Source organism: Danio rerio, chromosome 7 (assembly GCF_052040795.2).
Source record: "Danio rerio strain M-AB ecotype USA chromosome 7, GRCz13ab, whole genome shotgun sequence".
Lineage (NCBI taxonomy): Eukaryota > Metazoa > Chordata > Actinopteri > Cypriniformes > Danionidae > Danio > Danio rerio.
This window is the reverse complement of record NC_141027.1, coordinates 10,797,982-10,816,014: the sequence shown is the minus strand read 5'-3', so window position 1 is coordinate 10,816,014 and position 18,033 is coordinate 10,797,982. Positions and strand designations below refer to the sequence as shown.

General features: G+C 32.3%; 1 protein-coding gene across 17 annotated transcripts in view; it reads right to left on the bottom strand.

Moving 5' to 3' along the window:
- Positions 1–18,033, bottom strand: part of arnt2 (aryl hydrocarbon receptor nuclear translocator 2) — a 180,227-nt gene that overhangs the window by 23,884 nt on the left and 138,310 nt on the right. For all 17 annotated transcript variants that reach the window (XR_015494926.1, XR_015494925.1, XR_015494928.1 and 14 more), the window contains 3 exon segments: positions 10,379–10,454; positions 1,693–1,816; positions 44–143 (listed from right to left, as the gene is read on the bottom strand). Coding sequence is in view for 9 of the 17 variants with exons in the window: in XM_087259979.1 (XP_087116105.1) it covers positions 44–143; positions 1,693–1,816; positions 10,379–10,454 (300 nt within the window). In the remaining 8 variants the exon portion in view is untranslated.

Here is an 18,033-nt window from a genome sequence, read left to right as displayed (position 1 = left end):
TCGGGACTAAAAATTCAGTCCCGCGCAGATTTTGAATGTGTACCTGAAGCTCTTTCCGGAGTGTCCTGGCTGAAACGGGCTGCCCTGAGAATACAACTGCTGCCCGCCAGAGGTGGATGAGGGAACCATCATCTTCTTTTCAGCTGAACACACATAAAAACACACAAAACATCATCATCGAGAAGCTCAAATATGACAGAGAAACATCACATTACAGCTTTATCTTTGGGATCACACAGAGGAGACAATAAATTTGTAAAATAAACTAATTTTACAAATACTACAATCTACATGATTTGACAAGAATAAAGAAAAAAATAGAGGACGTATATACAGTTAGGTCCATAAATATTGGGAAAATACTGGCATAATGAGGGAATAACACACACCCGACCATCGAACAGCTTAGAAGCCAACTGTCCCGTTACTTTTGGCCCCTTAACAAGTAAGAGGCACATATGCAAACTGTTGCAATTCCTACATCGTTCACCTGTTTTGGATGTAAATCCCCTCAAAGTAAAGCTGACAGACTGCAGTTAAAGCACATCTTGTTCGTTTCATTTCAAATCTATTGTGTTGGTGTATAGAGCCTAAAATGTTAGAATTTTGTCAATGTCCCAATATTTATGGACCTAACTGTATATAAAATTCAATGTTGTTTCTTTTGCAAATGTAATAAAATAATTCAATTTTTCAGTGGAATAATAAAACTGCATATAAAATTACAGACTTATAATTATTATTTATTATTATTATTATTATTATTATTATTATAATTTTACAGCTTGAATTGCTGTTCAAGTTTTACATAGAAAAATTCGTCACATATACAGTTAAAGTTAAAATTAATTGCCACCCTTTGATTTGTTTTTCTTTTTTAAATATTTCCCAAATGATGTTTAACAGAGCAAAGAAATTTTCACAGTATGTCTGATAATGTTTTTTTCTTCTGGAGAAAGTCTTATTTGTTTTATTTTGGCTAGAATAAAAGCAGTTATTAATTTTTTAAACACAATTTTAAGGACAAAATTATTAGCCCCTTTAAGCTAAATTTTTTCGATAGTCTACAAAACAAACCATCGTTATACATTAACTTGCCTAATTCCCATAACCTGCCTAGTTAACCTAATTAGCCTAGTTAAGCCTTTAAATGTCACTTTAAGCTGTATAGAAGTGTCTTGAAAAATGTGTAGTCAAAAACTGTCATCATGGCAAAGATAAAATAAATCAGTTATTAGAGATGAGTTATTAAAACTATTAGTTGGCTATTTTGGCTCTCTGTTAAACAGAAATTGGGGAAAAAATAAACAGGGGTCTTTTTGGGCAGTGATTTATAGATTTGCATAGGTTTAAAAAATATTGCACAAAAACATATATTTATTTTATTAGCATTATTATTGTAAACAATATAGAGCCCAAACTACTGAGGAATAAGCCTATAACTTGCAAACACTGACACTGAATCAGTGCATAATCAGAAACAACAGACTTTTACAAGCTAGAAACCCTCAGAAGCTCAATCTGACCTATTTTAGTTGGAATTTCCTTGCAAACTCTTTGTAATAGCAATCAAATGTACCAAACATACAGTGTTTACAGTGTACATCATGCAGGAATGGTATCTGTGAGACTTTAACTGAATTAGCTGAAACTCCAGTGAATTGCATGTTTAATTTGGGCTCTAGCTCATACATGTAGAGATGCCGGTGTAGATGTCGCTGAATCGTGGGTCTCTCTCCTGTGAAAACAGAGATTCAGTCTTGTCGATGGTTTTGCCGGATTCATGAACACCGGCTGAAACACCGGACACGGGAACCTGCAAGATCAGTAAACACTGTCAGTAAAAATTATGATGATACATGCAAAATTACACATTTAGCAAACAAATAAATAAAGCCACATTTCTCTTCATGTAAGAAGCCTAAATTACATTTTAAGTAAAATATTAAGCAGCTTTTAAATATTTAATATCATCAGAAATGTATCTTGATATATCCGAACTTTAATTAATTTCTTTTCCTTTCAGTTAGTGCAAATTTCAGCAGCCAGAGTTCTTACCAGGTCTAAAAAATATGATCATATCACCCCAATTGTATCCTCTTTAAGATCTCAAAACTCAGGGCTTCTGGTAGGACCCAGGATAGCCAAGTCTACTAAAGGAGGTCGAGCCTTCTCATTTATGGCCCCCTAAACTCTGGAATAGCCTTCCTGATAATGTCCGAGGCTCAGACATACTCTCTCAGTTTAAAACTGGATTAAAGACCTATCTTTTAAGTAAAGCATGCACACAATAACAACAATAATAATAACAACAACAATGCAAAACGTTTGTCATCAATATTTCACAGTACTTTTAATTATTTTAATAAAAAGTTCAGCTTATTATTTATAAAACTAATTTTAAATATATTAAAAAAAATATATTGTAATAATTTTCTACAATATTCAGGTTTTTACTGTTGTAAATTCAGCCTCGATGAACATAAGTGACCCTAAAATACATAAATAAATAAAATGTTTAGCATTAACTAAAACCAAAGCATATTTTTTTCTTACATACGTTCAGCAAACTACCAACATGAAGCTAATAAATGCTAAATAAAATAAGATTCACTGTCATCACAAACCCGAACGTACAACAACGGCCCGAAAAAAAGTATAAAATAGCTATGATGATGATGATGATAATAATAATAATAATTATTAATATTAAAACATTAATATTAACAATAATATATTACAATAAACATTACTTTTAAAATGATAATAATAATAATAATAACAATAATAATACAAAAATGTAATTACAAATAATAGTATTAATCATAACAAATGTAAAAAAAAGAATTACAAATCTAAAATAGCTACAATAATATTCTACAATATTCATGTTTTTACTGTTGTAAATTCAGCCTCGATGAACATAAGAGACCCTAAAATAAATAAATAAATAAAATGTTTAGCATTAACTAAAACCAAAGCATATTTTTTCTTACATACATTTAGCAAACTTCCAACATGAAGCTAATAAATGCTAAATAAAATAAGATTCAAATTCATCACAAACCCGAACGTACAACAACGGCCTGAAAAAAAGTCCCAGACAGGCGTTAAACTCTGACACAGATGAACACGCTCTGCTTCGTCCCATGTGTACAGAGTTATTAATCCTCTCTGCTTTATTAAGACTGACTCCAGTGACCCCGTTAATATAAACAGCGTATGATATAACATAACATTATCACCTATGACTCAAAGCAAATCTGTGTCAGGCTGTAAAAAGCTGTTCAGCAATGAGGCCAAATTCTATAATATCTGTGTGACTTCATCTCGCAGTTATGTCCTATTTTTACACACACACATACGCACACACAGTTAACACTTTACAGACCGTTATGACAACAACAATGCAGTTTCTCCACTGCCTTAATCAGTCATTTATTTACTTATGTAAATGTGTGTAAACATTTAAAATGGCTTTTGCTGCTTGTTCAACTTACTTATTCAAAATGAGTTGAAACCGCACAATTCTCAAGATGTTTTGGGACACTTTTTTATGTCCAATACACTTAAATATGTAATTTTGATAAGTTTGCAAATGTAAATTTGTGTTGGGACCATACCTGCCAACATTTGCCTCTAAAATCTAGGAGAACGGGGAGGCGGGGGGGTCAAGGGGTGCTTTGATAACTGAATAACACAGCTGAGAACCGGGTAAGTAACTGTACTATGCACTGGGTTTTGGGCGGCCGCTGCGATCGGATACTAATGTGACAGTCGTGAGGTTTGGTTAACCAGTGTCCACTAGATGGAGGTGTTCCATGATCTGGTATTTTTCTGGAGTTTTGAACAGGTGCGGTGTTTTGCCGTGATTGACGTTTGGACCAGGTGTGGAGTGTTACTTGTGATGTGCGTTTGGATAAAAACCGAGAGAACAGGACTGCGGGTGTTCATCCTCCCCTCTTCAGTTTTGGAGTTTTGTTGTTTTCTTTTATTTATATTCATGTATCATTTCACTTAATTTTTGATTAAAGGTTCAGGACATCCCGGAGAACTTTTTTTTTAATATTAACAGATGTGTGTGTGTTGAGCATCAGTTAAGACAATGTTATCACCTGTCAGCTTTAATTGTGGGGAAAACTGGATAATTTTGAGCTTTTGTCAGCTAATTTCAGCTTCCGGGTTTGAAATGATTTTTGGGGTGGGATCAAAATCGGCGACGTAGCGCAGAACTGCAAGTGCAATGATGACGCGTCGGTTTCTCATTATTATTCATAGCGGAGTTTTCTTATCCTATGAGAAGAGCCGGCTGCTTAATTATTCATGAGACCTGCTAGAGTCAAGCCCGAGCTGTGAGACACGTCACGGACCCACGGCACGGGCACACAGTATTTAGCCGTTCATGAAGGCTCATATGCGTTTGTTTCCATGATCCACGGGGTTTGTTGCATGTTTTCCCCCGCGATCTTGTCAGGGCCGATCATACAGCAAAGCTGTGTGTGTGCTGCAAGCATTTTTGTCGGGAGAGCAGCACGAGAATTAGAGAATGGCGGACGCTGTCTTTCATCAGGAGTTCGTTCACATTCAGACACATCACTGTGCTGCTGTGTTTGCCTAAATCCTCCAGATTACCAGCAGGGTTAATGGTTAAAATAGACAGGTCAGGAGACCTGCTGCACTGAGTCTGCTGGATACGAGGATTGAGGGAGAAGTCCTCATTTATAGGGTTTACATGAACACACTTATCTTTACAATGATATAAATTGTTGTTGTCTGTATATGAAATTACGAATAACAAATGTAGCAGGGCATTAAATCACTGTTCATTTCTTTGCATTTTAACTTTGTGAATTATAAACTCATGCGTCTCCTCACGGTTTGTGTCTCATTTTGTGAGCTAACTGACATCAACAGTTGTTCGCTCCCCTTCTCCCCTGCTGGCCACGCCCACTCCTGCCCGATGCTCGCGGAGCTCCACGCCCATTAATCATGCATCTTTTGAAAAAATTCTGAAGTAGACTTAAACCGAAAGTGGGGGGTGTCATGGCCCTTTAAATATATTTAAGTTGATTTGATTTTCTGGTTTGGATCTTTATTTGGTTTTGATGCTACTTTCTTGAGCCAGGAGGTTGTAACACTAAACAGTACCAAAGCTGGCGACCCAGGGATGTTACAGATTGTACCAAAAAGCTAAGGACCGGGGGGATGAGGGGTGTAAAATTATGGGAGTTTTCCGGGAGAAATAACAAAATGGGAGGGTGGCGGGAGATGGATCTAAAATACAGGAGACTCCTGTTAAAAACGGGAGTGCTGATAGGTATGATTGGGACAACAAGAAGAAACTGTGTGGAAGCCTGCATTTTTTTAGTGCAGGGCCAGATAGTATCTGCAGACATTTTACACTCGAGAAAATGATGTTTGCCCTTTGTACAAACTACTTTTTGAATCAATTCCTGAGCTTTTTTAGGGACAACTTAATTTTTTATGTTCACTTAAACTCATTAATACTAATAATTTAATTTAATTCCTTCATGTATGTAAATTTACAACATTTGTATTTTCATTTTAGATATATTATCGAATAACATGCATAGGGTTTAAGTACAACACAGTTTGTAACTTTTTTTATATAATAATATAGTATTTTGATTTGAATATGTTTTAGTTTATCTTTTTCAAAATAACTTAAATGATTTAAGCAAAGAGTTAAAAATTAAAGAGGATCTGAATACTTTCCGTACCCACTATATATGTCAGGGGTGTCCAAAGTCGGTCATGGAGGGCCGGTGTCCTCCTGACTTTAGCTCCAATTTGTTTCAACACACCTGCCTGGACGTTTCTAGTATACAGAGCTTGATTAGCTTGTTCAGGTGTGTTTGATTAGGGTTGGAGCTAAACTCTCCAGGACACCGGCCCTCCAGGACAGAGTATGGACACCCCTGGTATATGTGATATAAATATAAATAAACATTTTCTTTAAGATATGCATGTATGTGTGTATTCATATATGTTTAGAGTACACACACATATATTATGTCAAAACAAACTTTTATTTTGTATGTAATTAATCAAAGTAAATTATATAAGTGATGTAAAGATGACAAACTTCTGAGTGAAACTTAATAAAGCACTTCAGGTTAACTCCATTAAGTCTTCTGAACTATTAAAAAGCACGTCTAGAGGATTCATTTATCCTCTGGGATCTTGATTGGCTGATTTTCATCTTGCAGTATAAATGTTAAACAGGCTGAGCTTTGACATTGGTTTAAGAAGGATGTGCAAATGCAGTAAAGGAGCATGAATTAAACCTGCTCCATGAGCTAAACAGGGCAATAATGCACCTGTGAGGTCAGCTGAGGAAATGACGGTGTGTGTTTATGAGGAAAAAGTGTGTTTTTACCATAGACTGTAAAAAATATGGACGTAGTGTCCGTGACGTCACCCATAGGTTTCTGAAGAGCGCAAATGAAGCTTACTGTAGGCGTGGTCAGCCGTCGCCATCTTGGAAGTGCGTCATTCCCGGATACTCGAAAATGGGCAGAGGCGGATCTTAGGCGGAGTTAAGATGACTGTTTGCTGAAACCATAGAGACCATCCCACCACCCGCGACATTTGAATCATTTGAACATCTCAGCGTACTATCGAGGTAAATTAACCTGAAACTACACAACAAAACTTAAAATAATAAATGTTGTTGATATTATTATGGCTCTCTGTGGCAAGCCGTTTTGACTTATTCTTAGGATATGCTTTATTGATTTCAACATTCAGCATTCATTATATTTCTTTCGTTTGAAATAACTGAATTGTTGATATCAACTATTTAATTGTTAACATCAAAAAGTATTCTTTATATAAAATTCTTAAATTAAATATTTTTTATATCAACAATTAACAGTTGTATGTTCAATGTTGGCAGTTGATATTGTTTACTGGTTGAAATGTGATAAGTAATGCTAGTAAAATGTGACTTGGGTTTATTTACTAACACAATAATGTATTTATTAATAATAGTTCAACATTTAGTAATCCATTTAATTTGAGCTTGTTAACATTATCTAAAGTATTGTGAGTATAACATTTATATTGGAACAAAAGTATTAGTTAATATTAATACACACACACACACACACACACACACACACACACACACATCTCTCCCGCGATTTATTCAGAAATTTACTCCCACACCGTAAGAAATCTGGCCGGCTCCCGCGGAACAGCAGTTATACCCGATAGGTCCCGAGTCCGACAGGTACATTTTGATTGACAGCTTTATACAGCCCAAACCCGGTCACAGCCTACATTAAAATGTGCTCATGCACACAGCTCTAATGCATTTTTTTTTAAGAATGAGTCATTTATATGTTTTAACATCATTTATTCGTAACAAGCGTAGACTATAGGCCACTTGAAAGTTGGAACAAAGAAATAAAATAAGTCCTACAGCTGTAACATCGTAACATCTCAGCACTCTATAGGTCTAGGTACACTTAGCCTTTAAATTAGCCTACACACCAATGAAAAGTAAACTTGCTTAACAAATCAAATTAAAATAAACTCTAAATGATGACGGGTATTTTGGCAATAACGAAATTAAGATAAAGGCTGTGCAAGTTGTTTCTCCACTTCTCTTCACAATCTGGCATTAAGGCGGCGGTGAAGCTGAATAATAAAAGAATAATGCCACCATTAGCCTGTATACTCTGTCTACATTATGATTATATGGTTTAATTAATATTTATTTATAATTTAAAAACCCTTTACGCACCAAGATTAGGCTACGTGTGTTTGTGGAGGAACATTATTAAATCCACTGGCTTAGCGCAGTCTCTCACTCATGGTGCGTCCAGCAGCTGAACACCCTTTCCTGCGGCTACAGGTCGAGATGCAGAGTTCTGATCCGGCTGATTTTGCAAGTTTTTGGTAGGATTGTTTGTTCATCTTCTACGGAAGCGTAGAGCTGCCACCCAGGTAAAAAAAAGAGCTTTATCACGTTTGTACAATATACTTTTCACGTTCTTACAATATAATATCACGTTTGTACAATATAATATCACGTTTGTACAATATACTTTTCACGTTCTTACAATATAATATCACGTTTGTACAATATAATATCACGTTCTTACAATATAATATCACGTTTGTACAATATAATATCACGTTCTTACAATATAATATCACGTTTGTACAATATAATATCACGTTCTTACAATATAATATCACGTTTGTACAATATAATATCACGTTTGTACAATATAATTTTACGTTTGTACAATATACTTTTCACGTTCTTACAATATAATATCACGTTTGTACAATATAATATCACGTTCTTACAATATAATATCACGTTTGTACAATATAATATCACGTTTGTACAATATAATTTTACGTTTGTACAATATACTTTTCACGTTCTTACAATATAGTATCACGTTTGTACAATATAATATCACGTTCTTACAATATAATATCACGTTTGTACAATATAATATCACGTTTGTACAATATACTTTTCACGTTCTTACAATATAGTATCACGTTTGTACAATATAATATCACGTTCTTACAATATAATATCACGTTTGTACAATATAATATCACGTTTGTACAATATAATATCACGTTTGTACAATATAATATCACGTTTGTACAATATAATTTTACGTTTGTACAATATACTTTTCACGTTCTTACAATATAGTATCACGTTTGTACAATATAATATCACGTTCTTACAATATAATATCACGTTTGTACAATATAATATCACGTTTGTACAATATACTTTTCACGTTCTTACAATATAGTATCACGTTTGTACAATATAATATCACGTTCTTACAATATAATATCACGTTTGTACAATATAATATCACGTTTGTACAATATAATATCACGTTCTTACAATATAATATCACGTTTGTACAATATAATATCACGTTCTTACAATATAATATCACGTTTGTACAATATAATATCACGTTTGTACAATATAATTTTACGTTTGTACAATATACTTTTCACGTTCTTACAATATAATATCACGTTTGTACAATATAATATCACGTTCTTACAATATAATATCACGTTTGTACAATATAATATCACGTTTGTACAATATAATTTTACGTTTGTACAATATACTTTTCACGTTCTTACAATATAGTATCACGTTTGTACAATATAATATCACGTTCTTACAATATAATATCACGTTTGTACAATATAATATCACGTTTGTACAATATACTTTTCACGTTCTTACAATATAGTATCACGTTTGTACAATATAATATCACGTTCTTACAATATAATATCACGTTTGTACAATATAATATCACGTTTGTACAATATAATATCACGTTTGTACAATATACTTTTCACGTTCTTACAATATAGTATCACGTTTGTACAATATAATATCACGTTCTTACAATATAATATCACGTTTGTACAATATAATATCACGTTTGTACAATATACTTTTCACGTTCTTACAATATAATATCACGTTTGTACAATATAATATCACGTTTGTACAATATACTTTTCACGTTCCTACAATATAATATCACGTTTGTACAATATAATATCACGTTTGTACAATATTAGTAATCATTAAGCCAACTTTATTTTTGAAAAGCAGGCGCATATTACCGTTATCGTTTCAGATATCTTCTGGTTTAAGCCTGCAGCTAACATTACTCACAATATGAAGGATTTAATCCAGTAAATTTTAAAATAAAGTTCTAAATAATTAATTATTTAAGACATCATTGCATGCATTTTTGTTTAACATTGTACTAGAATATCACTCACCGGAAAAAATGGAGACCCGTCTTGGACGGTCTGTTAGTACAATTAACTGCACAACAAGCCATATTATTTAATAAATGTAAGAAATAAAACCAACAAATTGAACAGACTGCATAAAACCATGTACAACTAAAGCACAAACACTGCAGAAGCCATATTCATTAGACGGAATTAGCAGACGTGACGCGACCACGCGGGCTAGCTGCAGCTGACAAACTGTCAATCACGGCTGTCACTCAAGTGACCACTCCCTTAATTATGCAAAAGAAAAAATCATTAATATAAACCAAACGAATAAGTTATAAAAAAATTCACCCCCCTCAGAGTTGTCATGAAGGGTAACGCTAGCTATATGCACTAAAACCATCAAATGTACCAGGCTTTAAACATGTTTTTATCAGCTGTAAAAAAGGCCAATTTCCCATTGCATTCAGAAATGACCTGCACTTCCTGGAGCCAGCCCCCCAAGGCGAGTCGATGAATTGCAGTTTTAGTTACTTCCGTATTGGCTTCACGAGGGAGAGCGGGATGTTGCCGCTTGGTTTTTACGCACCTGCGACAGGTCATACGCAGTGAGTCCGTCTCTCTGGTGAACCTCCAGCTCGGCCTGCTGTTGCTGCTGGAGCTGCCTGCATGAACAAAACACACACATTAACACCTGCTGTCAGATTACACACACCACATATCTATACGCTGATTCAGTTTAGAACAGATGAGCCATATGCAAAACACTCCAAAGTGTATGCTTTAGCTTACATTTATTTGAGCCAAAATCACTTATTGGGATGTATGTAAAAAGTTTTGTTAAACTAATGCTCATGAAGGAAAAATAAAAATTAATAAATATTATTATGAAGTTCAATAACAACAAAAACAACAACAGAAAAATTTAAATTTAAATAATAATTAAAAATATTTAGATTTTTAAAATAAATTTTTATTAATACAGACTACAAAATATAAACAGACAATTACTATGGTTTATATAAAATACTACTCAAAGACATAACAATAAATTAAATGTTAAATTAAATAATTATATTACATATTACATTAATATCAAAACGCCAATATCATTAATAATCATAAATGTCATTTCAAATAATATTAATAATAATAATTTGTTCACAATAATTTTTTTACTTTTGTTATTGTTATTAAATTTACAAATATAAAATAATCATTAATATTATGATGATGATGATGATGATTATAAATGAAATATTAACAACATTTAAAATTGTAAAATGATTTTTAATGAATATAATTAAACAAATATTGCAATAATACAAATATTACTAATAAATGTAAGATATATTACATTAAATGTTAATATTAAAATGCTTAATAATAATAATAATAATAATAATGACCATTAATACATGTAATTACAAATATTAATTGTAATAATCATAACAAGTAAGAAAATCCATTTTTTACACAAAATAGCTATTATGATGATGATACTAGTATAATGATAATAATAATAATAATAATAATAAATAATAATAATAAAAATAATAAATTTAAACAAAAAACATGAATATTCACAACAATATATTACATTAAAAGTTCCTATTAAATTATGATAATAATAATAATAATAATAATAATAATAATAATAAATATTATTAAAATAATCATAACAAATGTAAGAAAATATAATTACTGCAAGTATAAAATAGCTATGATGATGATGATAATAATAATAAATATTAATATTTATATTAATATTAAAACATTAATATTAACAATAATATATTACAATAAACATTACTATTAAAATAATAATAATAATAATAATACAAAAATGTAATTACAAATAATAGTATTAATCATAACACATGTAAAAAAGAATTACAAATATAAAATAGCTACTGAGAATGATATTATTATTATTATTAGTTTAAATAAAAACATTAATATTAAGAACAATATATTACATTAAATGTTACTATTAAAATAATAATAATAAGGATACTAATTACAAATATTAATATTAATAATCTATAGAATTACTATTACAAACATAAATAGGGATTATGAAGGTATTAATAATAATAACAGTAATAGTAGTAGCAACAACAATAATAATAAAAACATCATTAGTAACAACAACAACAACAACAACAATAACAATACTACTACTACTACTACTACTACTACTACTACTAATAATAATAATAATAATAATGTTAATAATAATAACAGTAACAACTACAACAACAATAATAATAAAAACATCATTAGTAACAACAACAACAACAACAACAATAACAATACTACTACTACTACTACTATTAATAATAATAATAATAATAATGTTAATAATAATAACAGTAACAACTACAACAACAATAATAATAAATGTAAGTAAATATAATTATTGTAACATTGTAAATATAAAACAGCTATTATTATTATTATTATATTCAATATTAATACTTATATATTAACAGTAATCATGCTTTTGAGCTGAACTGAAATTCCCTTCAGAGAAGCAAAGCTCTTTCACTATCAAACCTGAGCTTCAAATATACCTGCAAATGAAAAAGGAGGCGCTTTCCTTATCTGAAGCGAAGCATATAACCTCAAATAAAAGAAAGAAAAAACCCTATTAAATCAAGAGCTGGTGGGAAATTGCCCATGAAAGCACACATGGAGGCAGACATTAGTGCTCTGAAATGCGCGCACACACACACACACACATATTCTGGGATCAGACGAGGCCACCTGGACCAGCAGAGGAATGAGATGGATTAAACCCAAAACACTGAACTGTGCTTGAACTGAGAGGACAGAAAGAGCGAAGGGGGAAAAAAAAAAAGCAAAACAGGGCGAAAAACATCCAAGCGTCCGTCCAAGTTTCCAGAGGAAGCCCAACTCTCCCTCTGCAATCAATGTAATACCGCTCTGAATATGAAGGAGGAATTATTTCCAGGCAGAGGAAATAATCATGTGACCATAATCTGATTTGTGTCACCTGTGCATGAGCGGACTTTATTTTGTATTATTAATCAGTCCCTTGGTGAGAGATATTGAACGATGGACATCTAATAACAATAGTAATAGTAACAGACAGAATGATGGATTGGATCAGAGATGCCCAAACTAGGGCCTTTGGGTCAAAGTTGGCCCATGGTAACCTTTAGGGCAGTGGTTCTCAAACTGTAGTACATGTACCACTAGTGGTACGCGGGCTTACTTCTAGTGGTACGCAGAGGAATCACTGAGTAATGAATTTGATGCATACAATAACACCAATGTTATCAGCATTTGACTGTTCTCTAAAGCCTACGATCAAAGCGCTGTGCATAAAATGTTTCCTTTAGTGCATCGCGTCATCCGCTGCTAAAAATCGATTTAATTGGCGCAAAACTAGGTGCGTGGTGCTTGCAGAGCAGATACTTGCTAGAGCAGTGGTCTCAAACCCTCGGGCCACAGTCACCAGTCTATAGATCAATTGGTACCAGGTCGCACAAATTTTTTTTTTTATATTAAAATATTATATTTTATATTATATTATTTTTAATAAAAAAAAATATTATTTCTGTTTTATTTATTATCCGAGTCTGAACAATTATTTATTTTGAAAAAAAAACTTTTATTTTGAAAATGACAGTATTTTCTTGTTATATCTTGGTCACTTGAGTGCCAAAATTTAACCCACAGGCTAGCAAAAGAGTAAGAACTGCAGCACAACACGCTTGCGTATTCAAGGTGTACCCAGTTGAAAACATCTTAGCTTTTTAGGATGCCGTACAACGAGTCACGTGACATGAACCGACTGATCAGCTTCATATTTTGTATGGAATATAATTTCGTTGAATGAATAGGTCTCTGCCTCCTTTTCGAACTCTTCAGTGCTTTAGCTGCTTAATTTGGTAGCCAACTACAGTACTTTATTTCAATACTGGTGATGATGGTGGTACTTGGAGAGACAATTTTTTTCTGAGGTGGTACTTGGTGAAAAAAAGTTCGAGAACCACTGCTTTAGGGCATGGCAACCCCCCACCTCACCTGAGAAGAAAGGGAGAAGTATAGGGAAGGTTTGGGCAAATCGGGCAAAATAGAAATGGTCAATTCTAATTTAATATAACTTTGTTTGCTTGTTTAATTGTTGAGCAACAAAAAATGTTACAAGAAATTAAATGTTAGAGTCAAATGTTCTGTTTTTAAGATTGTTAAAATGTAAATACTGTTACTTGATAGATAGCAGACAAAGCACAAGACATTGGCAGTGAACTCAATTGGGTTCTAAATAGGACTGTTTACGTTTTTTGTAAAAATATAAATAAGTTTATACTGATAATATTAATAAATTTGTAAGAATTTAATTTAAAAATGTATATAAACAACAGTTCTGTCTGATTCTCGAAGCAATATTCTGCACTCGTACAGCCTCGTCATCCTTGTGTATTACTCTGCCCACATAGAGTGACAGCAGATCAATAAACTCAGTACAGTTTGACAAATATTACAGCTGTTGGACAACATAATGTACTGTAGAGGCATTTTTAGGCGAGAATTAGTTGTTTAGATTGTAACTATGCAGTTTATTTATAAGGACAGTCCTTTTTTGAAATAATTATAATTTTGGAGATTCAGCTCATTGGCGGCTATCAGCCTGTCATGGTAAACACAGCAAAGACGGTTGATGTTCCGCCACAAGATGGCAACAGACCACATAATACATAAGTCCTTAGAGGAGAAAAACTGCATAAATTTCAACCTACAGCTGATTAAATCATTATAAAACAGGTAAATGACATTCTAAGTCGATCTCTCTTTGTATGCTGTAGTGCTGTATTTATTTTATTGTAATCTGGAAGTGTTTGCTTTGCTTTAGCTTTAAGGTTAATTATTGTGATCTCCTGATTCCAACAGAGAAATACTGGGAAATCTCTGCAGACTGATGGCATTTCATGCTGTTCAGCCTTAAAATCTTAAAATGAGAGCAAAATCAGCTGTTTTGTCTTCACTTTAGACATTACTCTAGAGAATCATTCAAATACTAGCACTAAAGTGGCATGTTTTTGAGCAATGGTTTCTGCTATTCTGACGGTCAGCTGTAGATGTGAATGAGCAGCGGAAGTAGCTCCTTGTAAAAAAGCATTTAAGGCACTTCGTGTTTGATTTTCTTTTTGATATACACGATTATGCCGTCGAACTGTTGGAGTAGTGTGATAAGGCTGTACATCATCACTGGTGAAACACTAAGGCACTCGGCCCTAATAAAATATTAATAAAATAGGCCCTAAAAATAGCAATTAACCAAGAAAACTTTAATGTAATACAGTTTTGTATATTTACCTTTGGCCTGCCAACCTCAATAAAGTTTGGTTTTTGGCCCTTCATAAGATAAAGTTTGGGCACCCCTGGATTAAAATTTTCTCCGGATGTTGGTAACAACCAAAAAAATCCATTCATACAAACAAAACAAATCTAATTAGTTTACAAATGAAGTTATGTGTAGTAAAATGACGCAGAAAAAAAATTATTGAACACATGAAGAAAGGGAGATGTAGAAGAGCAGTGAAAGCCCAGACAGCAGCTGAAATCTCAGTGTTCTTTAGCAATCCTCTGCCCTTCCTCAGTGTAAATTAATATTAGCTGCTTCAGTCCAACATCTACATTAGCAGGATAATGAAGATGAAACCAGAGTGGACATTTCAGCAAGACGATGATCCAAAACACAGCCAAGATAACTCTTTTAGAAAATTAAAATCAAGCTGTAGAATGGCCCAGCCAATCACTTGAGCTGAATCCAATAGAGAATACAAATTAAAGATCAGATTTGATATACATGCATGCATGACTTTATTCTCCACATGAAAGGCGTCTTTTAAGCTGCTGCAATGTTTGTATTGTTTGGGTCTTTACCAAAGTCTAGTTCAAAATGTCAAAAGGTCCTTTAGAAATATTTTTCATTCATTCATTCTCATTCGGCCAGAAAAAAAAACAATTGTTTAATGATTTTATTTCCATATAAATAAATAAATGTATGACAAAATCTAAACTGTGAAATGTGAGCAAACCATTACTTCCTTAATAATGATGCATATAATAACAGAACAAATTCAAAAACATAAAAATGAATGGCAAAACATTCCATTATCCGAGTTTCCACAAACTGATCTCTCACAATCAACTCAATGCAGCTCGAAATGTGAAGAGCGAATACATTTTCATCTGTGCATGGGGAAATCATGCGAAAGTGCAAATGTGTGATGCTGCTGACTGAGAGGAGTCTCTGAGGACAAGAGAGAGGCAGCAGATCCTTCACACACTCACTGTTGTCATCGTAACACAGAGGAGAGAGCGAGTGAATGACGCTAAACTGGACATGCAGAGAGAGACTGACTGATAGAAACGAGATGAGCAAAGACACACTGAGACTGAGACAGAACAACATGCATTGATTTCCTGAAGCTCAGCGGCTCCACTGAAAAATACAGAGAACGGAGTCTAGAGATACATCCCAAATCGCATCACTATTCTATGACATTTTGTAGTAAATGTAGTGTAATCACAGTGAAGAAAAAAGATTTTTGCACTCTGAATTATTTGTATGTGAATAGTCGTATTATAGTTGATCGGTAAAGACAGGTGATTTTTCCAGGACGAAGATCTGTGTTTTTAAAACAGTTTAAATGGCTCATTTATTGTTCAAAAAAGTTAAATAAATATGTTAATAAAATGTACTTTAATTAATTCAAAATTAAATAACAATAAAAAAGTAAAAAAAAGACACACAAACAAAAAAAATTATGCATAACAAACACATAAATATCTTGGTAATTTATGAATACATTTGTGTTTAATTGTGCAACTCAAATCAACCAATCAATCAATCAATCAATCAATCAATCAATCAATCAATCAATCAATCAAATATCATTTTAAATAAAACAAACACATAAACAAAACACAAAAAAACTAAACAAAACACAAAACAAATCACAGAAAAAAACAAAACAACAAAAAACAACAAAACAAAAATCAAAACACAAAAAAAACAAAACCAAGCAAAGCAAAGCAAAAAAAAAAAAGAAAAAAAAAAAGAAAAACATAAGCAAAGCAAAGCAAAACAAAACAAAACAAAAAACAATAGCTTGGTAATTTATGAATACTTTGTTTACTTGTGCAACTCAAAATAAAATCAATCAATCAATTAATCAAATCTTATTTTGATCAAGAAAAACACACAAACATAACAAAAAACAAAACTCAAAAAAAGAAAAAAAAAAAAAACAAACACAGATAAATATCTTGGTATTTACAAAATAAAATAAAAAAACACTTTAATAAATAAATCAATCAAATACAATAAAAAAGTAAAACGAACACAACCAAAATAAATGCAAACAAAACTAAATAAAACAAAATCACGCATGACAAACACAGAAATATCTTTGTAATGTGTGAATACTTTTTCTATTTAATTGTGCACCACAAACTAAAATAAATCAAACAATAAAATATAAAATTAAAAAAAGCAAAACAAAATAAATCTACAAAAATGCAAAAACTAAACAAAACCAAACAAAAACACACACAAAAAAACCAAACAAAACCAATAAAAAAAAAACACAGAACAAAAAAAAACAAAAAAATAAATAAAATAAAAACACAAAACCAAAGAACAAAATAAAATCAAATAAAATAAAATAAAACAACAACACAACACAAAACAAAATAACAAAATAAAATAAAACAAAACCAAACCAAAGAACAAAACAAAACAAAACACAACATGCTTGCAAACGCAATCAAACAACATGCTGGAAATATACGAGTATTATTGCATTGATTTATAATTAGTATAAATTGATATTAATAAGTACAGCATCTAAAACAAATCTAAAGCATGGCCAACAGCTATAAAACACAAGTAAACGGCACACTCAGTGTTTCAATGTTTGAGACAGTAAAACAGCTTAATATTAACAGAAGTACAGATGATGGAGATGTGTGCTGAAACTGGACCACACACTGAAACACGACTTTACTCTCCCTTTATTTAAATCTTTAAAACAAGACTGACTGGATCTCAATCTCTACTATAGATTGCATCTGGATCAGTCTCAGCAGACTTTGGCAAACCACTTTAGTTTTGGATCTGAAAAGTTTTCAATTTTGGAACTTTTTTTTTCCCCCACGCAAAACTGTATTTATGATTTCACTTGAGCCAAATTCCATGTGCAT